Genomic DNA, 27,351 nt, shown 5'->3' on the forward strand with positions numbered 1-27,351 from the left:
CGCCCTGGCCCGTCAGCCTGCCTGAGGTGGAGGACCGAGGTGGCCGACGCCGTCCCGGAGGTCAGCCAACCGGCCCCAACCCTCTAGGATCACTGGGACCCCCTGCGCTCCGGCCACCTCTCCACCAGGTAAGCCTGTTTCCCGTGGCCCGGACGCCCGGAGGTCGCAGGCCGCGCCCCGGGGGCTGGCGGCAGCCCCCGCCCCACGCGCTCCGGGCTGCGCCCCCGAGCACCCTGCGGGGCGGAGAAGCCAGTGTGGAGGCTGCAGCGGGGCGCGGGGCCGCAGGGGACGGCGGGCGCGGCCGGCCCAGGTGCCCTGTGACCCTGTTGGCAGCCTCCCTGAGAACTCTGAACCCTCTGGAAGGAAGGTGTGTCTCAGCCCTGTGGCCTGGGCCCTGCACCACATGGTGGTGACTCCTTTGATGTAGTACTTCAGAGAAGTCAAGGCTGTGTCAGTATACCATTTTGTAATTAAGTGTATTAGAGGCAAGAGTGGACTGGGCCGTTAGCCAACATAGAGATTGAGGTTGCGAAGAGGAAGGAAAGTTTTGTTGGGGACTAAAGGTTTAGGTTGAAAAGTCTGGAGCAGCTGTGGAGCCAACACAGCCAAACTGTGTTTGTTAGATGGATGGAGGTATTTGCAACTCAGGAGAGTGGGCTGGGAGAGGGACTTATGGAGGACAGGAGACATTGTACCGGATAATGGACATCACACGTGGAGTGAAGGATAAGAGTTTACAGATCTTGAGAGGCAGCAGGATGTGTAGTTTGAGCACACATTTGATTTTATCATCTCTGTTTGGGAGAAAGTACCTTTTGTTAAAGTATAAACTATAGAAAGCACCAGATTTGTATGTTATCAAAAAATTTAAAAAGCTGAAAAAAACTAATGTAGAATATAGTTAATATTATAGAATGTAATTAAAGGGTGGTTGGTATATATGTATGTATATATACATGTGTATATATATATATATCATTTATTATTATTGGAACCCAAATCTTTTACTAACCATAAGAAGGACTTCGTCATGTATCTGTGGCCATTAAAGACAGAAATCTCCTTATCTTTTAGGTTAATAATCACATCTATTACTATGGTTTGTGGCCTTGAGTGACCCAAGTGGTAGTGCTTCTGTTTAGTATGGGGAGATAGGCTGGGTGGGATTGGGCACCTTAGTTCAAACCACAGTACCCTACCCCTCCAAAAACTGAGCAAGATTTATGTTAAAGCAGAAATTAAAAATGTGCTTGAAAAGAACCCTTCAGATAAAAGGTTAAGAAATTAATGGAGGCAGAGTTATTTGTGGTCAGAAGCTTGTTTAAAGCCGCCTACTAAGCAAAATTGGAGAACTTTGAGCAGAGTCATGGTCTAGTTGCATGAACATTTGGCCTTGAATCAAGAGAAATGAATTTCATTTAGTAACGGCCCTATCCTTAAGTGACTTGAGGACCTTGAGCCTCTTTGAGCGGCGCTGGTGATCAAACTCAGGAATTTGTGCATACTAGGCAAGTATTCCAAGTTGCATGATTAAACATTACCTTTCTGTTCTAGACTTTTGTCCACTCCGTTCTCAGTGTACTCCCCAACTCTTGGTGATTTTCAGAAGCCTTTCTTGAACACCTTTAGCTGCTTGTATCCAGAATGCCTGATAGGCTGTTTGGCATGTCTAAAGCTAGAAGGACCAAATCTCTTCCAGGTCCCTTGGTCGTGGTGGGGAATAGACCAAAAAGCTGGCAAGAGATTAATGGGAAACTTCCCTTCCTGTGGTCCCAGCCCTAGGTTATAACAAGCACAGACAAGCAAGGCACATGTCTTTTATGCCTGTCTTGCACATAAAGCATAGTATTCTAAAACTGGCCACCCAAGACTCATATTCGTCTCATAGTTCAAAATACATATAATCCATCTATGTAACTGTAACATCTTTATTCATAACCCCAAATTCAAGGTTTTCTCTGAGACTCAAGGAAAACTCAGCTGTGATCACCAATAAAAGTACTGAAACCAAATTATGTTGAGCTGGGCATGGTGGTACTCACCTGTAATCCCAGCTATGTAGGAAGCAGAGGTAGAAGAATTACAATTGGAGACCAGAAAATATGGTGTTAACTCTGTCTCTAAAAAGCCATGTAAGCATTTTGGTACACACCTGTAATGCCAGATACTTGAAAGGCAGACATAAGAAGATTACTGTCTAAGACCAGCTTGATCAAAAGTATGAGACTCTATTAAAAACAAAACTAAAGCAAAATAGACTAGGGGTGTGGCTTGAATGGTATAGTATGTTGAGTTCCCAAATTTTAAACCTAGTATTGCCAATTACAAACACAGGCACAAACAAATTATGTATACTTTTAAGATACAGGGTAAAGATCACTATTCCAAAAGGAAGGAATAAAAAAATAATGAGGGATCATACCAAATAAGATCGAAACTCATCAAAGCAAACATTAAATCCCAAGTCTCCATGTTTGGCATCTGCGGCATACCATGGTGGATCTGGGTTGCAAAGGATGCAGTGGACCCAGCAGTCACATTGAATGGGCACACTGCAGCCCACATCACTGTTTTCTTGGGTTACCTGTATACTGCCTGCAGCTTCCCCTGGCAGACATTCCACACTCTTGGCATCACTTCTTAGGTTGTGTCTCCATTGAAGCTTTGATTTCACTCTGACAGCTCACCTATCATCCTGTCTAGGCCTGTTTACAGGAAATCCAACCATGTCATATACTGTCTGGCCTCCAAAGCTTTCCTTTGAATCTTGTCAGAGACCTCTTCCTACCCTCTTGAAATCTGCATGTCCGCAAAATTAGCATCACATAAATGAAGCCAGTCGGCCATGATGTGAGCTGTGTCACATGTACTTAGGAAGCTTCTTGAGTGACTTCTTGATTCCAGTGTTTCTGAGTAATCTGGATGCTCTGCGCTGTAAAACAAAGGAGTCTGAAACAGATTTATACTTTTTAACACCTTTGAGCCTACAAGGGTAGGCCTGTAATCTTCTCTTCAGTAGACTAGGTCCTGGCCTCTAGTCCAGTTTTGAAAGAGAATCTTCATTCCATCTGTTAGCTCATTCAGTACAAACTGTAGGTACTCAGTATAAATTGTAGGTATTCCTGGTAGCATCTAGCCTGTGAAGTTTTGCTCACAGCTTCCTTGACTTCTCTAGTTTGTTCCTCCTGAGATATCCTCAAGGCATAACTCCTATTGCTCCTTTTCTGGACAAGCTGTGAATTTAAATGTCTGCTCTGCTCCTTTTTGTTTCTGATTATCACTGTAAATCTGACTAAAAGCAGCCACTAATACCCCAGCCACTGCCTGAATGATTTGCTGCCTTGAAATTTCTTCTCCTGGTAAGCAAGTCCATCACCTTTGAGCAGAACATAGGTCAGTCTTGAATAGAATTATTTATCATAGTATATAATATGAGCAGACCTTTATTTCCATATGAGACTTAACTGTCCATTTTTGGTCAGCATTTTGATCTTCTGAGACTTTACCAGAATCACCCCCATTAAGCTCTGCCTATATCATATCTAGGTTTTTTTCTATTCAGTTATCCAAGTCTTTCAAATCTCACCTTGCAAACCAACTCTGAAGGTTCTTCCACATCTTTAGGCGTAGTCACAGCAATGTCGAAACTCCCTTCTTGGCACCAGTACTCTGCTAGTCAGCTTTCTGTTGAGACAATGAACTTGGAAAAAAAAAATTTAACTCCAAGTTTTGGAGGTTTTAGTTCATGATTAGATTGACCGGTTGCTTATGGGCCTGTGGCAGCATATCAACACATCATGGCTACCCAGAGCAAAACCAGTCACCTTGTGGCCAGGACATGACAGATGGGGAAGCAGCTATATACCCGTAAAGGGCATGCCTCCAATAAATCAAGATCTCTCATTTGTTAAAGGTTCTACCATCTCCCATTAGTATTCCACAGACTGAAGACCAGTCCTGGGCTACTGGGGAGCATCATAGTCAATTGACCATGAACTGAAATCTCTGAAACTGTGAGCCAAAAATAAACCTTTCCTTTTTGTAAATTGTTTCTCGGGTATTTGGTCACAGATTCCAAGTTGACTAAAACTGCATGGAGAAATTGGAATTCTTGTGTGCAGTTGTTGGGAATGTAAAATGGTATAGCCTTAAGGCAAACCGTATTGAAGTCCTTCCAAAGGATAAAAATAGCACAGCTTGGGGCTGGGAAGTTGGCTCAGTGGTAAAGCGCTTGCCTTGCATGCCTGAGGCCCTGGGTTCGATTCTCAGCACCACATAAGCAAAAAGCCGGAAGTGGCGCTGTGGCTCAAGTGGTAGAGCGCTAGCCTTGAGCTGAAGAGCTGAGGGACAGTGCCCAAGCCCAGAGTTCAGGCCCCACGACCGGACCCAAAAAAAAAAAAAAAAAAAATAGCACAGCTGTACATCCCACAGTTCCACCTCTGAATACTTACTCAAAACTGAAATCAGGGCCTCAAAAAATGTTTACATTTACACATTTATTATATATAGTTGCCAAGAGGCAGAAATACTCTACATGTCCTTAAAATTTATATTCATATTTATACATAAACAAATGGATTATTACCTATGCTTAGACTGATGATATACTAAATGAAGTAAGCAACATACTAAATGAAGATAGTAACATACTAAATGAAGTAAGCCAGTTGTAAAAGGACACCTACTGATTGATATATGATTCCAATTAGGAGGTATTTAATGTACTAAAACTCACAAAAGCAGAAATTAGAATTGGTTGTCAAGGGCTGGGTGGGAAGGGAAACTTGAAGTTGCTGTTTAATAGGTATGGAGGTTGGGTTTTTCTTTCTCTTTTCCTTTTTGATCCTAGGGATTGAACTCAGGACCAGCTAGTGAGCTACACCCCAGCCCAGGTATAAACAAGACATGATAGATGAAAATATTCTAGAGATTTTCTGTAGAACAGTTTGCATATAATTGTTCCACTATGAATGGTGCAAAGGTTGAGCACTGTTTTGGTTCTAGAGATGTTTATTTTTAAAGATGGATGTACTAACTTGGATAACAGCAAGTGTTAATGGAAATGATTTCATAACTTTAATGCTTGCATTTGTGAAGAGTCCTCATATTTCTTAAAGCATTTAATAGAGCTGGTATAGGGGGATACTTCTATAATTCCAGTGCTCAGGAGACTGAGGCAGGAAGATCACAAATTTGAGACCAGCTTAGGCTACAGAGTGAGACTTTATGTCTAAAAAAAAGACGCTAACTTAATAGAAAACATTTAATAAATAACTGTTGGCTGATGTATTATAGTTTGTATACTCTACTTTTCTACATAAAAAGATTCTTGTTTTTTACTACAGGTTTTCAGCTTCTGATGTTACAAACGGTGAAATATTGGAGCATAGAATTGAGGAAAAGACTTAAACCAGGGAGGTAGGTAAGGAAATCTAAAAAAAACAAAGGTGCTTTTAAGATCTTGTTGGAAAAGGAGGGGAGATTGATTGGGATATATTATATATATGTAGAGAAAAGTCACAATGAAACCTCTTAAAATTTTTAATTAAAAATTTTTTTAATTTAAAGACTAACATTTAAGATAGCAGATGTTGAATATTGTAGTTTTCTCTTCATAAAAAAGTACCAAAGTATCATGGTTTTTATAAGAAATTGATAAACCTGATAAAACTGGATTATGTCAAAATTAACTTTCTTAAATTTGCTCATTGTACTGTGAGAGAATACTGTAAGTATTTAGAGCAAAGAAGCTTGATAAATGGGATCTAATTTTGAATAGCTCAAAGAAAAAAAAAGACATAATGTGACTGTGGGGTTTGACTTTGTGGATCAGTAGGAAATCATATATTGCCAGTGGAAGTATAAATTGGTCTATCCTTTCTAGAAAGGATTTGGGCAATTTGTATCAAGTTTATTTTCTTAATCTTGTGTCAGTCCTGAGGCTTGCTGGCCTAGGCACTGTTCCTGAGCTTGTTTTGCTCATGGCTAACATTCTACCACTTGAGCCACAGCTCTACTTCTTGGATTTTTGGTGGCTGATTAACTGGAGATAACAGAACATTGGCTTTTCCTGCGCAGGCTGGCTTTGAAACACAGTCTTCACATGTCAGTCTAATGAGTAGCTAGGATTATACAGGTACCCAGCTGGGATTTTGTGTTTTGATTTTCAAGATGTGTGTATCCCAGGCTGGCTTGGAATGCCTGATCCTTCTGTCTCTGCTTTCTGGGTGCTTAGGATTATAAAATGTGTACTTCCATGCCCAGACTCACTGGCTATTTTTAATTAGTAAGTGTAAGCAACTTTTTTTACTCCTCATGCTACCTGACTTCAAAATACAGTATATATTGCTTTTCCAAAATAATTTTTGAAAGCTGCTTCTCATTAAAGCTAAACATTTTGTTTTATACCCATGCAATTACTTTTGGTATTTAATAAAGATAGTACAGTATTTAATAATATTCAGTGTTAGATTAAGGCATCTGAATAGTGTTTATGAGACAAAATTAACCTGTAAATTTACAGATTCTGTAACTTTTTGTTGGTCAGCTTCTTTTACTGTCACTAGGTCAGAGTCTATTTCCATAACTCTCTCTTAGCTGTCTTTAAAATGTGATGTGCAGGGCTGGGAAGGTGGCTCAGTGGTAGAGTGCTTGCCTTACATGCATAAGACCTTGGGTTTGATTCCTCAGCACCACATAAGCAGAAAAAAGTCAGAAGTGGCTCTGTGGCTCACGTGGTAGAACGCTAGCCTTGAGCTGAAGAGCTGAGGGACAGCGCCCAGGCCTAGAGTTCAGGCCCCACAACTGACCAAAAAAAAAAAAAAAAAAGTGATGCTGCACTTAAGAGTTTAGCTGATACACAGTGGCCATTTTAAGATCAGAGAACATATTCTGTTAGTGACAGTTATACCTATTTATACAGAACTTACATATTTAATTTTAATAAAGCTCAAAAACATGTGTTCTGACATAAATTGTTTTTTTTTCAATGATAGGAATTCAGACTTAAGGTGTTATACATACTAAAGTAAGCAAACTCTCTACCATTAAGCTATAGTCTCAGCTTCTGCGTATTGTTATTACTATTGTTATGCTGATCCCAGGGCTTTGGTGCTGTACCTGGGCTTTCTTGCTCAAGACTCTGCCATTTAAGCCACAGCTCCACTTCTGGATTTTTGGTAGTTCATTAGAAATAAGAGTTTCATAGACTTTTCTTCCTGGGCTGGCTTCAAACCAGTCCTTAGAACTCAGCCTCCTCAGTAGCTAGAATTTCAGGGATAGCCACCAGTACCCCTCTTGGGTTATTATTTTAAAAGTGTAACATTACCAGTCAATTTTGAAGTCATTTATTGTTAAACTTTTTCATTCTTTGCTTTTCTTTAACAGATTTTTCTCTAATTAGTTAAAAATATGGTTACTGAAACAGAAGACCCACCGATAGTCAAAGTGACACCGCTACAGCAAATGCTGGCCTCTTGTACTGGAGCAATATTGACATCACTAATGGGTAAAATTACATCACCAATGTAGACTGTACAATGTTGAATGAATCAATGCATCCATTAGAGTTTGACTGTCTTTGAAATAGTTATTGCTGATCATAAATGATGCTAATACTCCTTATCAGTCTGATAATATCAAAGGAAGTCTGGACACAGAAAATCAAGAGCCTTAATGCTAGTGGAACGTGGTTGTAGCTATATTATAAATGACTATACCTGTGAGGGAATTAACTGCACTATTTCTTTGCACTAGTCCTCTTTAAGCAAGACTTGAGGGCAAAAATGTTAGAAAGTTATATTGAAGAGCTAGGAATATAGTTTAGTGGGTAAGTATTTTCAAGACTACTTCCATAGTTTTTGTTTTGTTTTGCTTTGTTGGTCATGGGTCTTGAACTCTGGGCCTGAGTGCTGTCTCCCAGCTCTTTGAGCTCAAGGCTAGTGTTCTACCACTTGAGCCACAGTGACACTTCCAGACTTCCATAGTTTTATATGAGCATTACAAAACAGTGAGGAAGGGTATGAATTTGTGTTTTATGTTTTCTGGGAAATTTCTATAAAATTTAAACTTATCATTTGTTAATTGAAACTTATGTATTCATAGTGACACCACTGGATGTAGTTAAAATTCGACTCCAAGCTCAGAGAAACCCCTTTCCCAAAGGTATGTGTGTTACTTACCCTGAAAATGTTATGTTAGATCTATAAACGTGTCTATAGTCATACTACTTTTGATAATTTATTAAAATGGATGTCCAATGCAGAAATGTTTGCTTACCATTTTATAAGATGAGTGTAGGCATATACACATACATACATATGTACACACATACCTATTATATCTACCACTCTTAAGACCTATTAAGTAAAGCTGCAGATTGTATATACTATATATGTATGTGTATACCTCTCAAGTAAGATCAGAATTGTACTTGTAAGACACCTTAGAATCTTAACTTCCTCTTTTGTCTAAGTCTTCCATCCATTCTCCGACATTTCTAACAATTAACTGTTGCTTAAATCCAGTTATTGGAAATTCATAATTAGGCAGCCTGGTTAATTGCTAGACAGGAGTTCTTGTGGAATTTGAGAGAAGTAATTATATGTTTCTTAAGTTGAGCAAGAATACCAGTTTCATGGTCAATCTATTTTTAACATACTTAGGAGGCTGGGGATGTAGCTTAGTAGTAGAGAACTTGCTTTGCAGGCACACAGCCCTGAGCTTAAAACATGAAAACCAAGCCAAACCAAAAAAGCATTAAATAGTAGATGATAGGGCTGGGAATGTGGCTTAGAGGTACAGTGCTTGCCTAGTATGCATGACGCCCTGGGTTCGATTCCTCAGGGCCACATACACAGAAAAAGCTGGAAGTGGAGCTGTGACTCAAGTGGTAGAGCACTAGCCTTGAACAAAAAGAAGCTCAGGGACAGTGCTCAGGCCCTGAGTTCAAGTCCCAGGACTAGCAAAAAACAAATAGCAGAGGATAGACTGGACTGTGAGAAAATTGTGTTGATGGCATAGAAATGGAATGTAATGAACAGCTCATTTTTTTCAGATAAATAAAAGGATAGATGAATAATTAGAAACAACTGAAATGTAATTTCTTACACACTAAAGAAAGTCTTGAAGCTAGGTTCAGTGACTCATGCTTGTAATCCTAGGTATTTGAGAGACTGAGATTGGGAGGATTGAAGTTTGAGTTTAGCTCAGACAAAGAGTTCATGAGATCCCTTCTCAACCAGTCATTGAATTCAGTAAGTACCTCTGTTGTTCCAGCTATGCAGGAGGTTGAGATCAGCAAGATCAAGGTTCCAGGCAAGCCTGGACAAAAATATTTTTCAAAACTCCATCTCTATGGAAGAACTGGGCATATAGGAAGCATAAAATAGGAGGATCAAGGTCTGAGCTTACACCTGAGAAAAAAGCAAGACCCTCTTTCAAAAGGACCAATGTTCAAAAGGGCTGGAGTTGTAGCTCTTCAATAGAGAGCTTGCCTACCAATTTGAATTTAAACCCTTGAGTTCAAACCCCAGTAACTCCATCAAACAATGAAATCCAAAAGCAAAAGGGGATATTTAGACTTATACATTATAGTACTCAGAAAATTGCATAAACAAAGAACACAATTTTGGCAACAAGAGTGGACCTAGTAAATAATTTGGTATTAGTGAAAGTTGTAGGAAGTTACCAATGGCTAGACTAGGCAGTACAGACATAGAGGAAGAGCCAGAGCACAGCATTATTTACATTGAGGAATACAATTATTCTCTCTAATCCATTTATGTCTAAATTTCTCATGCATACTTTTAAGTAAAAGAGGTATGCATCCATATTCTCTTTCTAAATCAAACCTTTCTTCCTTTGTCTTGTTTCTTCCCGTGAATAACATAATTTATTTCTGTGTACATTTCTGACAAAATAAAAATTTATGACTAATTTATTCCATGATTTTTCACAAGTGAGTTTAGAACCCATTGCCATATCATTAAGCAAAATGGATTCATTCTTGAATGGAGTTACTTTATTTTTCAAGGTAATTTATCTTTCCATAGTTTTCTAGTCTCCCCATTATTCTTTTTTTATTTGTCTATAAAACTAATAATTATGTGAGGTAATTACTGACTGCTGGACTCCTTTGTCAGGAAAATGCTTTATGTACAGTAATGGACTCATGGATCACATGTGTATCTGTGAAGAGGCAGGCAGCAAAGCATGGTACGAGAAGCCAGGAAACTTCCGGGGAACATTGGTAAGGAGATTATGTTGTTTAGAATCCTGTATGTTTTCTATTTTTACACTTCCAATCGTAGGGAAGTAAAGAAGTCCATCATATTAAGTCAGAAAAAGTAAAGTATTTCTTTCCTCTTAGCTCTTTGATATCTTTTCTTGGTTTATGCTTTTTATGGAGAAATAAAAGAGGGTGTAGTTTTATAAAATTAGGTATTTTTATTTTGAGATAATTGTAGATCGCTTGTAATATTAAGAGAATTGAACAAACAAATCTCATCTCTGTTCTTTCCAGTTTTATCCAGTGGTAATAACACCTTACAGTAGTAGGGAAGGTCACAACTGAGGTATTAATGTTAACTTAAAAATCTATTCTATCATTACAGTGATTGTGCCTGTTCCCCTTTGAGAGCTAGCTACAACCTGTGCTCTGCTCTTACTTACCTCTGGCAATTACTAATCTGTTCTCAATTTATAAAATTTTGTCATTTCAAAAGCACTATATGTGTGGAATCCTAATATGTCTAACTTTTAGGGATTTGGCTTTTTTGGGAGGTGGTGGTGGGGGCGTGTAACTGAGATTTGAAATCAGAGCCTTGCAATAGCTCGGCAAGCACTCTACTGCTTGAAAACCTCCAGTTCCTTTGGCTTTTCAAGGTTTTAAAAGTTTTTAGATAGAGGGCCTTGCCTTTTGCCAGGACCACTCTAGAACATAGTCTTCCTACTATGCCTCCCAGTTTCCTGGGATTGCAGTCACCTATACTTGGCATATATGTTGAGAATGGGGTCTTGCTACCTTTTTACCCGACTGTCTTTAAGTATATCTACATTCGCAGTTTCTGATTCCAAGTAGGATTACAGGTCAGAGCCACCACACCCAGCTCTTTTTTGTTTTTTGCTTTCTTTTTAAGTTTCTTATTGTAGTGTAAGCTGCCATAGAACTAACTCTTTCTCTGTACAGACACACACCACACCACACCTCACACACATACACACATACACACACATGCCACATACTACACATACCACAAACACATATTATATCCTCCCAAGTCAAAGGATTATAGGCATTTTTAACTTAAAATGATTTTCCAGGTTGTGACATGTGTCAATCATGTTCCTCTTTATTGCTTATTAGTATTCCATGGTATATATGTGCAACAGTTTGCTTTCAAGGCTGTTTTCAGTTTTTAGCTTTTTGGAACAAAAATTCTTGTAAATATTTGCATCTTTTTATGATAAAGTAAGCCTCAAGAGCATTTGGCTAGAGTAGAGCAGTTATTGTCTTAAAACTTTAAGCTTACTATGTTTCACTTTTCCTAGGACAACATGCCATCCTTTGTGATGAGCTTTGTAAATAACACAGTGTTTTATGGCTCATTAATATCATAGCATGTCATATTTTATTTCTTCTTAGTCCCAAATAATTTTTCTTGGCTATCTGGAATTGGGATTGGCGGATCTCATCATACCACTAAATTTATACTTTGGAGAAAGTGCCCTCCTTTTTTCCAGCATGACTATACCATTTTATTCCCAGCAGAAATTTATGAGGACTCCTATCTGTTCATATTGTCATTAGTACTTGTTATCTGTCTTATTTATTTTTGAGATGAGTCCTGAGTTCAAGCCCCAGTACCACCTCAAAAAAAAAAGTGATGGAAGGAGTGAGAATGATTGGAATATGTTGTATGTATGTGTAGAAATATCACAATGAAACTACCCTTGTACATCTGTGTGCCAGTTAAAAAGAAACTTATAGAAGTGAAAAAGCTTTAAAGTAGAACTAAGTAGTACAATCCAGAGCCAAGTAATAGAGACATTATTCTGTAAGAAGTATTTTCCACAGGTGTTCATTTTACTTACGTTAAAATTGTCTTTTTTAAGAAAAAAAAAGAATAAACATACTTAAATCCAAGAAGCTTTTATTTTAGAAATCAATGCATAAAAGAATCATCAGTTATCATAATATTATATATATATATATATATATATATATCAAGTTTAGGGATAATTTTGACTTTTTTTTTATATAGCAATGTGCTTTTCTATTATAGGATGCCTTTTTAAAAATCATTAGAAATGAAGGCATTAAATCCCTGTGGAGTGGTCTTCCTCCTACTCTGTAAGTTGAAATCAAATACTTTTTCTACTGAGTGAAGGTTGTAATCAGCATGGTTAGACAAAGTCTTCATTTTAAATATTTGTGCTCTTCCTGAAACATTGTGATGTACTTGGAGGACTCAGACCCTCAGGAGGGCTGTGCTCATGGATATGGTTCATTACAGCTAAAAGCAAAATGGGTAAGGAAAAAGGGACATTGGGAATTGACCAGTCTGTGGACTTCCAAAGTCATCTCTTAGGGCATTGCAAATTAGTTTTCTATCTGACTAGATATAATGTGCAGCATTTTTGCCTTAGTAAACCCAGTTGAGTTTGCCAAATTTTATTGGACATTGGTTATGAAGGAACATTTCATTTGTGTGACAAGCTCTGATTAATAAAACTTCTAGCTCCCAGAAAGTAAGCATGTATGATATATGATCCGTATGGCTTTATACTTGTTCCTGAACCTTTTAAAATGTCATATTTAATATAATATATTATATTAAAATATAATATTTAAAATATTATAATGGTCAACATTAATTGAAAAGGCAGATCTGGAAGACCAGAAACAGACCTAGAAAGTCATGAAATTGTAAAAGTTGCCTAATAATCATTTCCTATTTATGACTTGGGATTGTGCTCTTTACATGATCTGAGCTTGGTTACATGATAGTTAATGCTGTATATCATATTGTAATTTATCTTCATGAGAATCATTTAAAATTTTGGAGGGCAAATGCCTTTTATATATTTTTAAACTGTTTACTAAGTAATATATAGTTGTTAAATAAACATAGATAAATCATGGACTGATGGGATTTTTAATTTATTATTTTCTTGTAGCTCCTAATATTGAATTTTGTGGGATATGGTTGCCTCCAGCCCTTTTTGCTCATTAGCTTATATTTGTTATACAAGAGGAAGGATTTCATTGTTACTCTCCACACATTTTCACACTGTATTCCAATCTTACTCCCTCTATCAGACTTCTCCTCCCCCAATAGCATCCCTAACAGATTTCCTTATTTTCATAGAAACAATCTGTATCAAGGGTACTCAGCCTCCTTTATCCTTTATCCTTCTGCCTTCTCTGGCTATTTTTTAGATAGGCTTTCATTTTATGCCCTGGCTAATCTGAAGTGTGATCATCCTTCTTGTGCCTCCCTGTGGTCTGGGGAAGACAGGCATACACCAGCCATTATGCTTTCCCTGTAGGTGGGGCAAAGGTACGTAATACCTAGTCATTGAATGCCATGAAGTCTTTCATACTTGAACATTCTGACTGGCCTTGAGCCATCATCTCCCATCTCTGTTTCACAGGTAGCCAGGATTACAGGCTTGAGTCATTTTACCTGGCTATAATATTTCAGTTTAATAGTATTTGTTAAGTCCTCTCTAACTCCCACCCCAATACTGGGGATTCAACACAGGGCCTCATAATTCGTAAGTAAATACTCTGTCACTTGAACCATGCCTTTGAGTCCTTTTTGAGAATTTTTGAAAAGTCTGAACAAATTTCTTTGTGTGCTTCTAACAGAGTGATGGCAGTTCCTGCCACAGTTATCTATTTTACCTGCTATGATCAATTAACTGCTCATCTGAGATCTAAATTAGGAGAAAATGAAACTCGAATACCAATTGTTGCTGGAATTCTGGCCAGATGTAAGTAATAAGCTTTTCATTTTGGTTTTTGTTTAGACTATCTATAAAATTTGACCTTCTTAAAGAATTTGTACAAAAAAAAAAAAAAGAATTTGTACAATGTACAGCATGCTGGTAAAATATAAAATATACTTTGTATTCTGTTTTGTGCTGGCTTGTTATTGTCTAGACTCTAGAAGTCACATGGTAATGGAGGTTATCACCAGTATGGGATGCAGTTAGCCCTTGTTGCTTAAAGCTTGGACATTTTTTAGAGTAATGCTAAAATTGTGTCTTATTCATTTAAATTTCTAAGGAATCATCTGAATTTAGACATGATTTAGGCCAATGTCTTGAATCATTTTCCTTATAAAGTTGAGGACTCTGTGCTTGGAGAATGAGATTTGCTTCTGTTAAGAAAAAAAATGTTTTCTTTGTGAAATACGAGTGATGTTATTTGGGGGTCTTAACCAGAATTGGTGACAATAACATAGTTGACTGTAACTTTATCTATCTTGAAAGTGTTGATACAGGTATTTTTTCCCTTGATAAATGTTTCTGTTTTCATACATCATTTTCTGGTTTCAAGTGAGTTAATATAATTAGATATTTGGTGTCAAGTTTACAGACATTTTAGAATCAAAGATTAAATGTCATAAAACATACTAAATATTTGTGCATTTAGAATTGCATACTACATAGTTTTTTTTGTCTTATTTGTATTAGTTGGTGCAGTAAGTGTGATAAGTCCATTAGAATTGATTAGAACCAAGATGCAGTCCAAGAAGTTTTCTTACAAGGAACTACGTCAATTTATCAGCCAGAAAGTATCTGAAGATGGTTGGGTTTCCCTCTGGAAGGGCTGGGCGCCTACTATTCTTAGAGATGTACCTTTCTCAGGTAGGATTTGTGTTATTCGTATTTACTAAATTTGAGGTATCTTTATCTTACCAATCTACTTTTTACCTTTATAAAGGTAAGTTATTTTCTCATCTGATCACACATTTCTAGTTGATTGTTGTTTTTTCGATGAATTTTTGCTAAACGGTGAATTGTTTTTGTCTGTTACTGAGTCTTAAAATTCTTGTTGTGCAGGTGCCAGTTTTTTAGTCCTATAATCCTAGCTGCTTGGAGGAAAATAGAGATCAGGATATTACAGTTCAGCAGAAATTTAAAAAAACTTCCATCTCAGGCAATAACTGGGCATAGTGGTATATACCTTCATCCCAGCTATTGTAGGAAGCATAAGTAGAAGGATTGTAGTCCAGGTTTATCCAGGCAAAAGTGCTATTCAAAATGTAGCTCAAACCAAAAGGGCTGAAAGTATAGTTCAAGCAGTAAACTACCTTCCTAGTAACTGTCAGGCCCTGAGTTCAAACCCAGTGCCACCCAAAAAAAGAAAAAATATCTTTCTTTACTCTAAGTTTTCCTAAGGTTTTTTTTCTTGTTTTTATATGTAGCTATGTTTTATTCATTTTTAATCTTATTTATAAGGGAATAGTAGTACTACAAAAATACTTAGTTTATGTTTCTATGAAATAGTTTTACCTATTGAATTTAATGGTTTATACAAATACCATAGACACATTTCATATGTACATATATACGTTTTGTTAGGAAATAGTGAACTCTTCTAAAGTAACTAGATAAATCTGTATATCTACCACCAATGTATTGCATCTCTTGCACTTTCATACCTTTTAACAGCTTAGAAATTGAAAGTAGTATTTCATGTTAATTTACATTTTCCTGATTACCAGTAAGATTGGGCACTGTTTCATTAGCCATTCAGTTACTTATAATTGATTTTCAGTCTATGGATAGCCCATGGTAGCTTCTGAACTCAACATCCTTTATTGAGTAACTAGAGTTGCTGCTGAGATATGTAATGTCATCTCTGCCAGATCAAATTTTCATGGATTCCTGGATTTGTTTCATTGGTTAATTTGTCCAAGTATGTGTGCATACTTCTCCTAAATTACTGTAGCTTTATAAAAATCTTGATATCACCTCATTTTTCATTTCTAGGAATGTTTATGTTATTAATCTTTTAAAGATTTTAAAATATTTAACTTTGTCCTAATGAAGAATGTATGATGCTTTGTAGATATAACTTATAGGTAATACTCATCCCTCAGCTGTTGGTAGCTATTTTATTTGGCCTTGTGCCACACAGCCATTGTTATAACTCTACTTTTTAAAGTTACATGTTGTAAAACTTTGTAGCTGGTAAAAATTTTTATTTTTTGCTAGGCACTGGTGGCTAAAGCCTATAGTCCTAAACTACTCAGGACACTGAGATCACAGTTCAAAGCCAGTCTGGCAGGAAAGTCCATCTCCAATAAACCACTCAGAAAACTAGAAGTGGTTCTGTGGCTCAAATAGTAGAGTGTCTGCCTTGAGCTGAAGAGCTGATGGATAGCACTCAGGCCTAGAGTTCAAGACCCACGACCGACAAAAAAATAAAGTAAAATAAAATAAATTACTTTTTAGTTTATATCCATCTACCTTTAAGGTACTGTTACAAATTATTTGTCTAAATACCACTTGGGTTTCTACTTACATATTATCTAAATATATCAGGTATCCCTGTCATTTTATTTTGCTCAGTTTAAGGAAATAGTTCTGTTGTTTCAGCATTGCTAATTATTTTTACCACAGGCTTTTGATTCACATCCTGTATCAAGTTAAAGATGTTCCCTTTTATCTTTAGATTTTTTTTGTGGGGGGGGGGGCGGTCATGGGGCTTAAAATCTGGGCCTGGGCACTGTCCCTCAGCTCTTCAGCTCGAGGCTCGTGCTCTACCACTTGAGCCACAGCACAACTTCCAGTTTTCTGGTGGTTAACTGGAGATGTCTCATGGACTTTCTTGCCTGGTCTGGCTTTGAACCATGATCCTCTGATCTCAGCTTCCTGAGTAGCTAGGATTACAGATGTGAGTCACCGGCGCCTGACTTATCTTTAGATTTTTCAAAGAAATTTATTTATTTGCTTTAAATAGAAATTATAGTTTTGTTTTTGTTTTTTGTCCATTGTGGGACCTGAACTCTGGGCCTGGGTGCTGTTCCTCAGCTCTTCAGCTCAAGGCAAGTGCTCTACCACTTGAGGCACAGTGCCACTTCGGGCTTTTCTGCTTATGTGGTGTTGAGGAATCGAACCCAATGCCTATGCATTTAAGCAAGCACTCTACAACTGAGACACCAAAGATAGATATCCCAGCCCCAAAGACAGATTTTTATCAAGTGATTTTTCATCATTCATTTATTACATGATTTTTTTCAGTGTGGTTGGTAGTGTTTTATTATATTATTTTTGCATTCCTGGGATAACATACAATATTAAGAGTGATCTTTTATGAAAAACACTTTTTACTTCCATTTTTTCTCTTTTTTTTGAAAAGGATTTTTATACCTATATTCATCGATTATATTTATATAATTTATATATACTTTTTCTTTTTTCCCTTTGTCCTTGTCTGGTTTTTAAATTATTGTCCTATCCTATTGATATATTAATGGTTTTGGTGCTGTTTTGCTTTGTTTATAAGACTGCTTAAATATTACTGAGGATTTCCATCTCCACATTTTTACATCTTATCCACTCTAAGCAGAAATCAAGGTATACCAAGATTAGAATTTTTCCTTTTGATTTATAGTTTCATAAATCTTTTCTTTATAGTTTATACTTTATTTCTAAATATGTGCTCATTTCATTCTCTGTTTTTATAGCAATGTACTGGTATAACTATGAAATTTTAAAGAAGTGGTTATGTGAGAAATCTGGTTTATATGAACCAACATTTATGATCAGCTTTACTTCAGGGGCATTGTCTGGTTCTGTAAGTTTATTCTTTTGTTGTTAATATTCCAGCAAATGGGAATTACATAGTAAAATAGATTAAAATATGCTATCAAACTTCATATATATTGAGAGTACTTTTTCTGTTGTATTGCTTTAAAACATATTTAAGCATAAAATCTTAAATCACTAAAATAATTTACAATATGTCTAGTGTTTATGTTTTATTTTAAATGTGTTATAATTTCTGGATTTGTTACATCATTACAGTTATAACCATGATTATTTTAAAAATTCCATTCTTAAAACATTCGCTGGAAATTTTTAAATATTTGCTACATACTGGCGAATTTCTGTATTAAAGTATTGTTATAGCTTCACGTGAAGTAAAGGAGTAGTGGAATCTATAGGAGCTTCAGAAACTGAATAGTGATTCAGAAATAGAGAAATCTGAGGCTTTGTCATGGTACCTAGCTGTATAATCCCATTACGCAAGGCATTCAGGTTTTTTTGAGGAATACACAGGACATACCTAAATCCTTTGTAAGGATTCCTTTTAGTAATCCTTAACTTTTCGTTAAATGTGCCTGGAAGTGATTGGAACTTGTTTATTATGATTTTCATTATCATCCTTGTTTAAATAGTGCTAATTAGAATTTTAAAATACTTTAGCAAAACTTAAGAAGTAGATGTAAATTAATCAGTTTTACTTTCTGATAGTTTGCAGCTATTGTAACTTTACCATTTGATGTGGTGAAAACACAAAAACAGACACAGCTTTGGACTTCAGAAAGTTATAAAAGTAAGTTTAAGGCATTTTTCTTTTTCTCTCTAAGATATTAAGTCAGAAATACCTGAAATAAGAACCAGATTGTTTCTCTTATATATTAATTTCTAATGAATCTAAAAAGCATGTATTAGTGCAGTGAAATATCTAGAAAAAAAAGTGCCATAAACCCAAACAAAATAAGAAATCAAGACTTGTTTCCCTTCTTTCTTCCTTCATTTTCTTTCTTCCTTTCTTTTCTTTCCTTCCGTTCTTCCTTTTCTTTCTTTCTTTCCTTTGCCGTCCTAGAGCTTGAACTTAGGACCTAGGCACTTTCCTTGAACTTTTTTGTTCAAAGATAGTGTTCTACCAGTTGAGCAATAATAAAGCACTTGCAGCTTTTTGGTGGTTAATAAGTCTCAGTGACTTTCCAGCCTGGGCTAGTTTAGAACTGTAATCCGCAGAACTCAATCTCCTGAATAGCCTGGATTACAGGAATGAGCCATTAGCACCCAGCTTTTGGAATACTTTTTTTTTGGGGGGGGAGGAGGGGTTTGGTTGTGGGTCCTAAACTGTGGGCCTGGGTGCTGTCCCTCAGCTCTTCATCTCAAGGCTAGCACTATACCACTTGAGCCACAGCACCACTTCCGGCTTTTTTTTTTCTGCGTATGTGGTGCTGAGGAATCGAACCCAGGGCCTCAAGTATGCAAGGCAATCTCACTACCACTGAACCACCTTCCCAGCCCTGGAATATTTTTTTGTAAGCATATGTATTCCCTTTTCTTTGACTAGTGTTTAGCTTTTCATGTTTATAAGCATTGAAAAACTTTAATTTTTTTAACCTGATTATTCATCTTTTTCTAAGTTCTTTCTAACTTCTCTGTAACTTCTATTGCAAGAGTATATTGTTCTAGCTGTTTCTCCCATATCATCATTTATTCTTCTTTAAAAAGTATATATAGCCAAAGAGGGGGGGTAGTAATGCTCAACAAGAATGTACTCATTACCTTACTCATGTAACTGTAACCCCTCTGTACAGCATTTTTACAATAAAATAAAATAAAAAGTATAGCCAAGCCAGGTGCCAGTGGTTCACACCTGAAATCCTAGTTACTCAAGAGGCTGAGATGTGAGGATCACGGTTCAAAGGTAGCCTAGGCAGGAAAGGCTGTGAGACTCTTTATCTCCAGTAAACCACCAGAAAACTAAAAGTGGTACTATGGCTCAAGCCTTGAGCTGAAGACCTGAGGGACAGCCCTCAGGCCCAGAGTTCAAGCCCCATGACTGACCCCCCCCCCAAAAAAAAAAAAAAAAAAAAAAAAATATATATATATATATATATATATATATATATATATATATAGCCAAGCTGGGCATAGTTGTACATGCCTATAATCCCAGCACTCAGAAGGATTGAGAATTTTTGGTAAATCTTGATTATTTTATGGCCAGCCTGGACTATATGGTAAGATTTGTTTCAAAAGCAAGTACATAGATATATCTATATTTATATCTGCTTATATCTCCAACCTATGAGAAATAATCCATTATAAAATTGTATTATATTAATTTGATAGCCTATTATATGTAAATAATTCATTCTTATGTATGACAGTATTTTACAAAAAAATTAAATAGAAGTAATGTGAAAGAAAAATTGACCATAGGCCTCTGAAACAAATCTGAGAGATAACTGCTGACAACCTTGTCTTTGGCCCTTCAAATACCTAGCTTCCTCTACTGTAGGTACTAATAAAAACCAGGGAGATAACCAAAGCTTTCTTATATCTGGTTTCAGATATGAGCCTTGTAGCTGCTCATGCCATCTTACTTTTGTCATTCAAAATATTTTGTATCATTCCTCCTTCTTGTAATCAGAATTGTTTTCATTTCCCTTGTTAATAAGCAAGCTTTTTGATACAGTAAGAATGTTTTCTTTGGTGTAATTTGTCATTTGTAAATTGTCATAATTTGTTCATTAAAATTGTGACTTTTTGTAGTGGTCATGATGGTCGTGGTGGTGGTGGTGGTGGTGTGGAGGGAGAAAAGTAAGAATCTTTGCAGGTAGATTCTGATGAATACTCAAATTGATCCACTATTTACCTAAAATCACTGAGATAAACAGTAATTGGAGTTACTGAGGTGCTAAATTTTCAGAATGCATAAAACTTGATGGGTATCATTCCCAATATACTAACTAAATCTAGTGATGAGTGCATCTGAAAAAAAAGAGCTGCAACTTTAAAAAAATTATTTTGTTGTAAAGTTGATGTACAGAGGGGTTGCATTCACATAACTAAGGTAATGAGTACATTTCTTGTCGAACATTGTTACCCCCTCCCTCATTTTTCTTCTACTTTCTCTGCTGACTCCTTCTCTCCCCTCCCCACAACTTTTTCTTTCTCTGCTGACTCCTTCTCTCCCCTCCCCACAACTTTTTCTAAGCTGGCCTTTAACTTTGTAACCAAGACTGACCTCAAATTCATGATCCTACTGCTTCCACTGAGATTACAGGTATGTACCACCATAGCTGGCTTCAACTTTTTCAACTTGGTACAAATCCACCAGAGATAAATCCAGAGATAAATGTTCATTTTTCTCCAAACACAGTCAACATTCTAAACATTTTAAGACTATTTTTGAAGCAAAGTTAACCAATGAAAAATGGTTGTATTTATGCTATGCACCTGTGGCTCACACCTGTAATCTTAGCTACTCAGGAGGCTGAGATATGAGGATCATGGTTCAAAGCCAGACTGGGCAGGAAAGTCCCTGTGAGACTTTTACCTCTTATAAACTACTCAGAAAAAGCCAGTAGTGGTGCTGTGGCTCAAATGGGTAGAGCGCTAGCCTTGAACACAAAGAGGCTCAGGGACAATGCCCAGGCCCTGAGTCCAAGCCCCAGGACTGGCACCAAAAAAAAAAAAAAGAAGAAGAAACAAAAAAAGGGGAAAAATGTTATAGTTTATATTTGGCAAATATACTTACTTAAATATCTTCCATCCTGACCAAAGGCACAAGGCCTATATACCTCTGATCATACAAAATAATACTTATCAAAATGAACTCCAGGAAGTGGAAATGAGGTTTTTTTTTTTTAATTTATTGCTGTTTTTGTCTTCTTTTTGTCTTACTTTATTTTATATGTCTTTGGGAGGGTAAGGAGAGACAAAGAAATGGAAGGAGAAAGGGTAAACAAATGCAGCAGTGGTACTCATCAGACTCTGTGTTGAAAATGAACTATACAACTTGTGGGTGGAGATGGGGTGGAAAAACTGGGAGATTACAAGAGAAGGAATGACACTGTCTAAAAGAAATGTACCTGACTTACATAATTGTAATCCACCTTTAGAATAACAATTAAAAAAAGTTTAAAAAAATCTTCCAGTTTAGCCAGGTTCTAGTGGCTGATAAAAAAATCTTCCAGTTTAGCCAGGTTCTAGTGGCTGACACCTGTAATCCTAGCTAATCATGAGGCTGAGATCCAACTTGCAGACAAATCCATAAGACTATTCTCCAATTAATCACCAAAAAGCCAGAGGTAGATCTGTGGCTCAAGTGGTAGAGCACTAGCCTTAAAGAAAGTTCTCGGACAGGATATAGGCCAAAGTTCAAGCCCAGGACCAGCATACACACACACACACACACACACACACACACACACACACACACGAGATACAGGTCCAAGTTCAAGCCCAGGACCAGCATACACACACACACACACACACACACACACACACACACGATACAGGTCCAAGTTCAAGCCCAGGACCAGCATACACACACCACACACACATCACCACACACACACACACACACACACACACACACACACACACACACAGGATACAGGCCCAAGTTCAAGTCCAGGACCAGCATACACATACACACACACACACACACACATACACATACACACGCACACACACAGGATACAGGTCCAAGTTCAAGCCCAGGACCAGCATACACACACACACACACCACCATACACACACACACACACACACACACACACACACACACACACACACACAGGATACAGGCCCAAGTTCAAGTCCAGGACCAGCATACACACACACACACACACACACACACACACACACACACAGGATACAGGCCCAAGTTCAAGTCCAGGACCAGCATACTCACACAGGATACAGGTCCAAGTTCAAGCCCAGGACCAGCATACACGCGCACACGCGCGCACGCACACACACACACAGGATACAACTCCAAGTTCAAGCCCAGGGCCAGCATACACACACACACACACACACACACACACACACACACACACACACACACACACACACACACACACACACACACACACACACTCCTACTCCTCAATCTTGTTATGGTGACTCATGCCTGTATTCCTAGATACTCGAGAGACTGATATTTGAGGATCACAGTTTAAAGCCAGCCTAGGCAGGAAAGCTCATTGAAACTGTTGTCACTAATTAACCACAAAAAAAAAACAAAAGCCAGGGGGCTGGGAAGGTGGCTCAGTGGTACAGCGCTTGCCTTGCATGCCTGAGGTCCTGGGTTCAATTCCTCAGCACCACATAAGCAAAAAGAAAAAAGCCGGAAGTGGCACTGTGGCTCAAGTGGTAGAGCACTAGCCTTGATCTGAAGAGCTGAGGGACAGCGCCCAGGCCTAGAGTTCAGGCCCCAGGACCGGACCCAAAAAAAAAAAAAAAAAAAAGGCTAGCTGTGACTAACTGGCAGAATGTAGGTTTGAGTAAAAAGTCTAAGGGACTGAATCCTGACCCTGAGTTCAAGCCTCAGTACCAATGCCAGAAAATCAAATCAAATGAAATAAATCCTGAATCTTAGTAGTTATGAAGAATGACAAGAAGACATTTTTATGAATTGGATCACTGAGGAATTTTAGACAAATGCCCTAGAAAAGTCTGGCAGTGCTGGGCACTGGTGGCTCACGCCACCCATGGTTTATTGTAGATAAACCACCAGAAAACCGGAAGAGTCGCTGTGGCTCAAGTGGTAGAGTGCTAGTCTTGAGCTGAAGACCTGAAGGACAGCACTCAGGCCCTGAGTTCAAGCCCCACGACCAACAAAAAAAAAGTCTGGCAGTGTCAAGAAATGTTCAAGCTTTCAAACTCATTCCTATTTATGTCCCCTTGAGAAGCTTTCATACATGTACAAAGAAAAGTTAGATACAAGCTAACTGTCTCTTAGCAAGAAAATAGGTATGTTGTGATAACATATGAAATGCAATGCCAGGTAGCAATTAGAATAAAGCAGAGCTACACTCACCAACATAGCTCATTTCAGCAACACACTGCAAGAGGAAATGCACAGTACAACAGTAAACATAGGAAGTTTAAGTAGATATGTTCAGAGTACAATTTTAAACAAATATATGAGAAGACAGAATGGTCACCTGTAAGGAGAAAGGGAAAACAAGATGGGGGCATGTATATGGGAGGCTTCAGTCATATCTGAAGGTTATAATGGCTATGCTTTAATGTATTTGAATGGTCAAGAAATGTTTCTATACTTTTTGGTATTGAAATATTTAGTAATAAAACATCTTTCTTTATAAAGTAAGAAGAGTCTTATTACCTTTATTTGACCTTATTATTTTACCTTATTATTACTTTATTACCTTTACTTTCTTATTATCTTTATGTATATGAAACATGAAGTAAAAGTTGCCTATTTGTAGTATAAAGTTCTTGTCATCAACTTTCTTTAGAATGTTACTTTAAATATTTTGTAATTGGTTTAAAGTATATGTCCCTTTTTTTGGTTGCTGTAGTTATTATGTTTTCACTTACGCTATTTGTATTTATAGATTAGCTTCTTAAATTGTTCCTAATTTCTTCTTACAGTCAGAAATTTTGTTATTTAAATTTTGATGTCTTACTCCATTGGATAAAATTATAGAAAGCCAATTTTCTGTAATTGTTTTTATTATATACAGTTGAATGCGGTTCAGTGTGGTATTTGCATACATGCACACAGTGTACACTGACATAACCCAGCCTCCGTTCATCTCTACTGGAAATTATTAAATTGAGATTTAAAACGGCATTTTTTTCTATTTAGTTTCTGTGCCTTTGAATATGTCAACTTGGGTTATAATGAAGAACATTGTTGCTAAAAATGGGCTTTCTGGATTATTTACAGGTAAAAATACTTGCTTTACTAAATTATTGAACTAGAATGATTCATTTAAAATTGGTCTTTCTAAAATTATCTTTAACATTCTATTAGTTTTTCTCCTAAATATTTTTGCTATAAATTAATAGAAATGCTATATAGCAATAGATTAATTAGCGTTACAATAAATTTCTCATGAAGTAGACATTGGGAGTTAAACAGTTTGATCTTGTTTTTGCTGTCAGTTTAAGATACAAAAGTTTATATTTCATTTCATTTCACTAGCTCATTCTCAATAAAGCAAATTGGATATATTCTTAAAAGTCAGGTTATATTTCCTGGTTTTCTGTTCTTTTTCAGGTCTTATTCCTCGCTTAATTAAAGTTGCTCCTGCGTGTGCCATCATGATTAGTACATATGAATTTGGAAAGGCTTTCTTCCTGAGGCAGAATCTTCGAAGGCAGCCACTGGAATGATGCATAAACCTGGAGTGTCACAGTAGCCAAAGAAGACACAGTCCTAGGTAGGGGCATTGCCCCTGTTATCCTCTCACAATGAGTTTGTTTTCCTTCCCTGTAGTTTAATTTAGTAATACTTTATAATCTACCTCTAAATCGTAAGCTTAATTTTAAAATAATTTTTCTTATTCTTAGAGTTTTTTTAGAAAGATAATCCAGAAATCACAACCATTTAGCACTTTCTTAAAGAAAATTGTTCATTAGCATTGAAAACAATCTCTTGAGAATTTTATATAGTACATTTCAGTGTAACTTGTATGTCACCTATATTATAACTTTTGAATGGTTTGTTGAATGATGTATAAAAGAATATTCAGGTCTTATGCATTAAAATCATGTATATAGATACTGCTCATATTTGCCAAATATTACCTATTAATGTCTTTAACTCAGTGCATTACACTCCCCATTGTTACTGTTTAAGGCCTCACATAGATTAGTTAGTATTTCTCTGAGTAAATATGTGGCTATCTTACCTTATGAACCAAAATATCTTTCGTGTAGTGCAGATCTTACCATTTTTGATAATTGAACTCCCTTATCTGCTATTTCTATAAAACAATGAGTTTTACTGATGAGTAAATGTTCACTCAAACTTGGCTTTGCCGTTGAAATCTACATTGCTTTAAACTAGTGTAAAGCAAATAGGACACAGGAATGGCTTCTAGCTTTTAATCTTTTAAACTTATAATCTTCTTATCATTGTTTATGGATGTCATTAGTTCATTTCTGTGACTTTTTCTAACAAGATAGATACTGTTACAGGTCTAACCTCCTTAATCTAAAAACCCACAATCTGAATTTTTTAACACAAGTGAGAAATTTCATACCTGATAATAGCATATGAAATACAAGCATGGAAAGTTTATTGCACAAAATTACCTTCAAGCTATAGGTACATGTGAAAATTAAATGCTTAAATGAACAGACATATTTGGGCTGAGTGTGGCTGAAGTGGTATATAGCGCCTCCTAGCATGTGTGAGGTTTTGAGTTCAAGCCACAGGACTGACAGAGAAAGGGAGGGGAAAGCTAACATGTCTGAGGTCTTGAATTCAAGCTCTAGAGAGAGAAAATTCAAGCCAGAGAGAGCAAGAGCGAGCCAGAGAACGCCTATATTGTAATGTCACGCAATCAAAATTTCCCTTGATTTAACACTGTCTCATATTTATAGGACAAATCAAACAAAAAGCTATTCCTTCAAAAATTACATATGGCCAAGTTTTAATTTACTTATAACTAAATAAAAAGAATGTGATTATTCTAGGGATATAAACGTAGAGATAAAGTGCTTGTCTCCCATATGTGAGGCCATGAATTCAGTCCCCAGCAACACCAAAAAAAAGAGGGAAAAAATGATATCAGGAGGACAAGAGGAGATAATCTGTTATGGTTTTTTAATTTTCTCAGGATTTATATTATTAAAAAAAGCACTTTACTGTATTCTGTGTGATTTATAAAAATGTAAAGAATTTTCCTTCCAAAAATAGTATGATTTTTTTTGGTGTTAAATTTTTCTAGTTTGTGTGGAGAAATTAATACCTATTGTATTATACTAGTAAAACATTTATGTGCTTCACCAGAAATAATCTGTAAGGCTTATATGTGACCTTTGTTGTTTGTTTTCATCCTATGTTTATTTACCTCATATTGTCAATGTGCGTGTCCATTCATAATTTTCCTATATAATTTATTAAAATATTTTATGCCTACTTATCTTATGCCTGCTTCTATTTAGCTTTTATATAATGCTATAATGTATAAATGAAAGTTTATTTTTACTTATTACACTGCTGATTAACATTTATTTTACCTTTTTTAAGGTAGGAAAAGTAGGAATTGTAGTATGCTTTGAAAATACATATTTCAGTGAAAAGTAATTTATAAATCCCAGAAAGTTTTCCATTTCAAGAGTCCAGTACTACATTTGAGGAAATTCTTATTTAAATAAACTGTTTAGTAATGTGTATAACCTCTGGGTATATACTTGAGCCAGACTCAAACTCAAACATGATCCTCCTACCTCAATTTCCTGGGTGTTGAGATTATCAGTATGTGTCACCCTGCCCAGCTGCTTGGTAATTTTCCTAATGCATATTTGGTATATTCAGAAGAAAAGACATTTTCTCTATACTTACATGGTAAAGAAGAATTACTACTTTAA

At 36.7% G+C, this 27,351-nt stretch overlaps 1 protein-coding gene across 4 annotated transcripts; it reads left to right on the plus strand.

Moving 5' to 3' along the window:
- The first annotated feature begins 106 nt into the window (after positions 1–106).
- Slc25a40 (solute carrier family 25 member 40) lies at positions 107–26,903 on the plus strand. Of its 4 annotated transcripts, none has more exons than XM_042684558.1 (11): positions 107–128; positions 7,387–7,507; positions 8,104–8,163; positions 10,143–10,249; positions 12,285–12,352; positions 13,874–13,998; positions 14,704–14,877; positions 17,706–17,815; positions 18,496–18,577; positions 24,617–24,697; positions 25,031–26,903. In XM_042684558.1, the coding sequence occupies exons 2-11, from the start codon at positions 7,411–7,413 to the stop codon at positions 25,144–25,146; spliced, it is 1,020 nt and encodes a 339-aa protein (XP_042540492.1). In that variant the 5' UTR covers positions 107–128; positions 7,387–7,410; the 3' UTR covers positions 25,147–26,903. The 4 variants fall into 4 exon arrangements, with proteins under 4 accessions (XP_042540492.1, XP_042540490.1, XP_042540491.1 ...); XM_042684556.1 differs by lacking the exon at positions 107–128 and adding an exon at positions 5,346–5,418; XM_042684557.1 differs by lacking the exon at positions 107–128 and adding an exon at positions 5,355–5,422.
- Positions 26,904–27,351: the final 448 nt, after the last annotated feature.

Source organism: Dipodomys spectabilis, unplaced genomic scaffold (genome assembly GCF_019054845.1).
Source record: "Dipodomys spectabilis isolate Male_0828 unplaced genomic scaffold, ASM1905484v1 ptg000089l, whole genome shotgun sequence".
Taxonomy (NCBI): Eukaryota; Metazoa; Chordata; class Mammalia; order Rodentia; family Heteromyidae; genus Dipodomys; species Dipodomys spectabilis.

Coding starts and splice junctions, on each gene's coding strand:
- Slc25a40 (XM_042684558.1), top strand. CDS start 7,411: ATGGTTACTGAAACAGAAGACCCACCGATAGTCAAAGTGACACCGCTA. Junction 10,250..12,284: donor GAAACTTCCGGGGAACATTG/GTAAGGAGATTA, acceptor TTTCTATTATAG/GATGCCTTTTTAAAAATCAT. Junction 24,698..25,030: donor GCTTTCTGGATTATTTACAG/GTAAAAATACTT, acceptor GTTCTTTTTCAG/GTCTTATTCCTCGCTTAATT.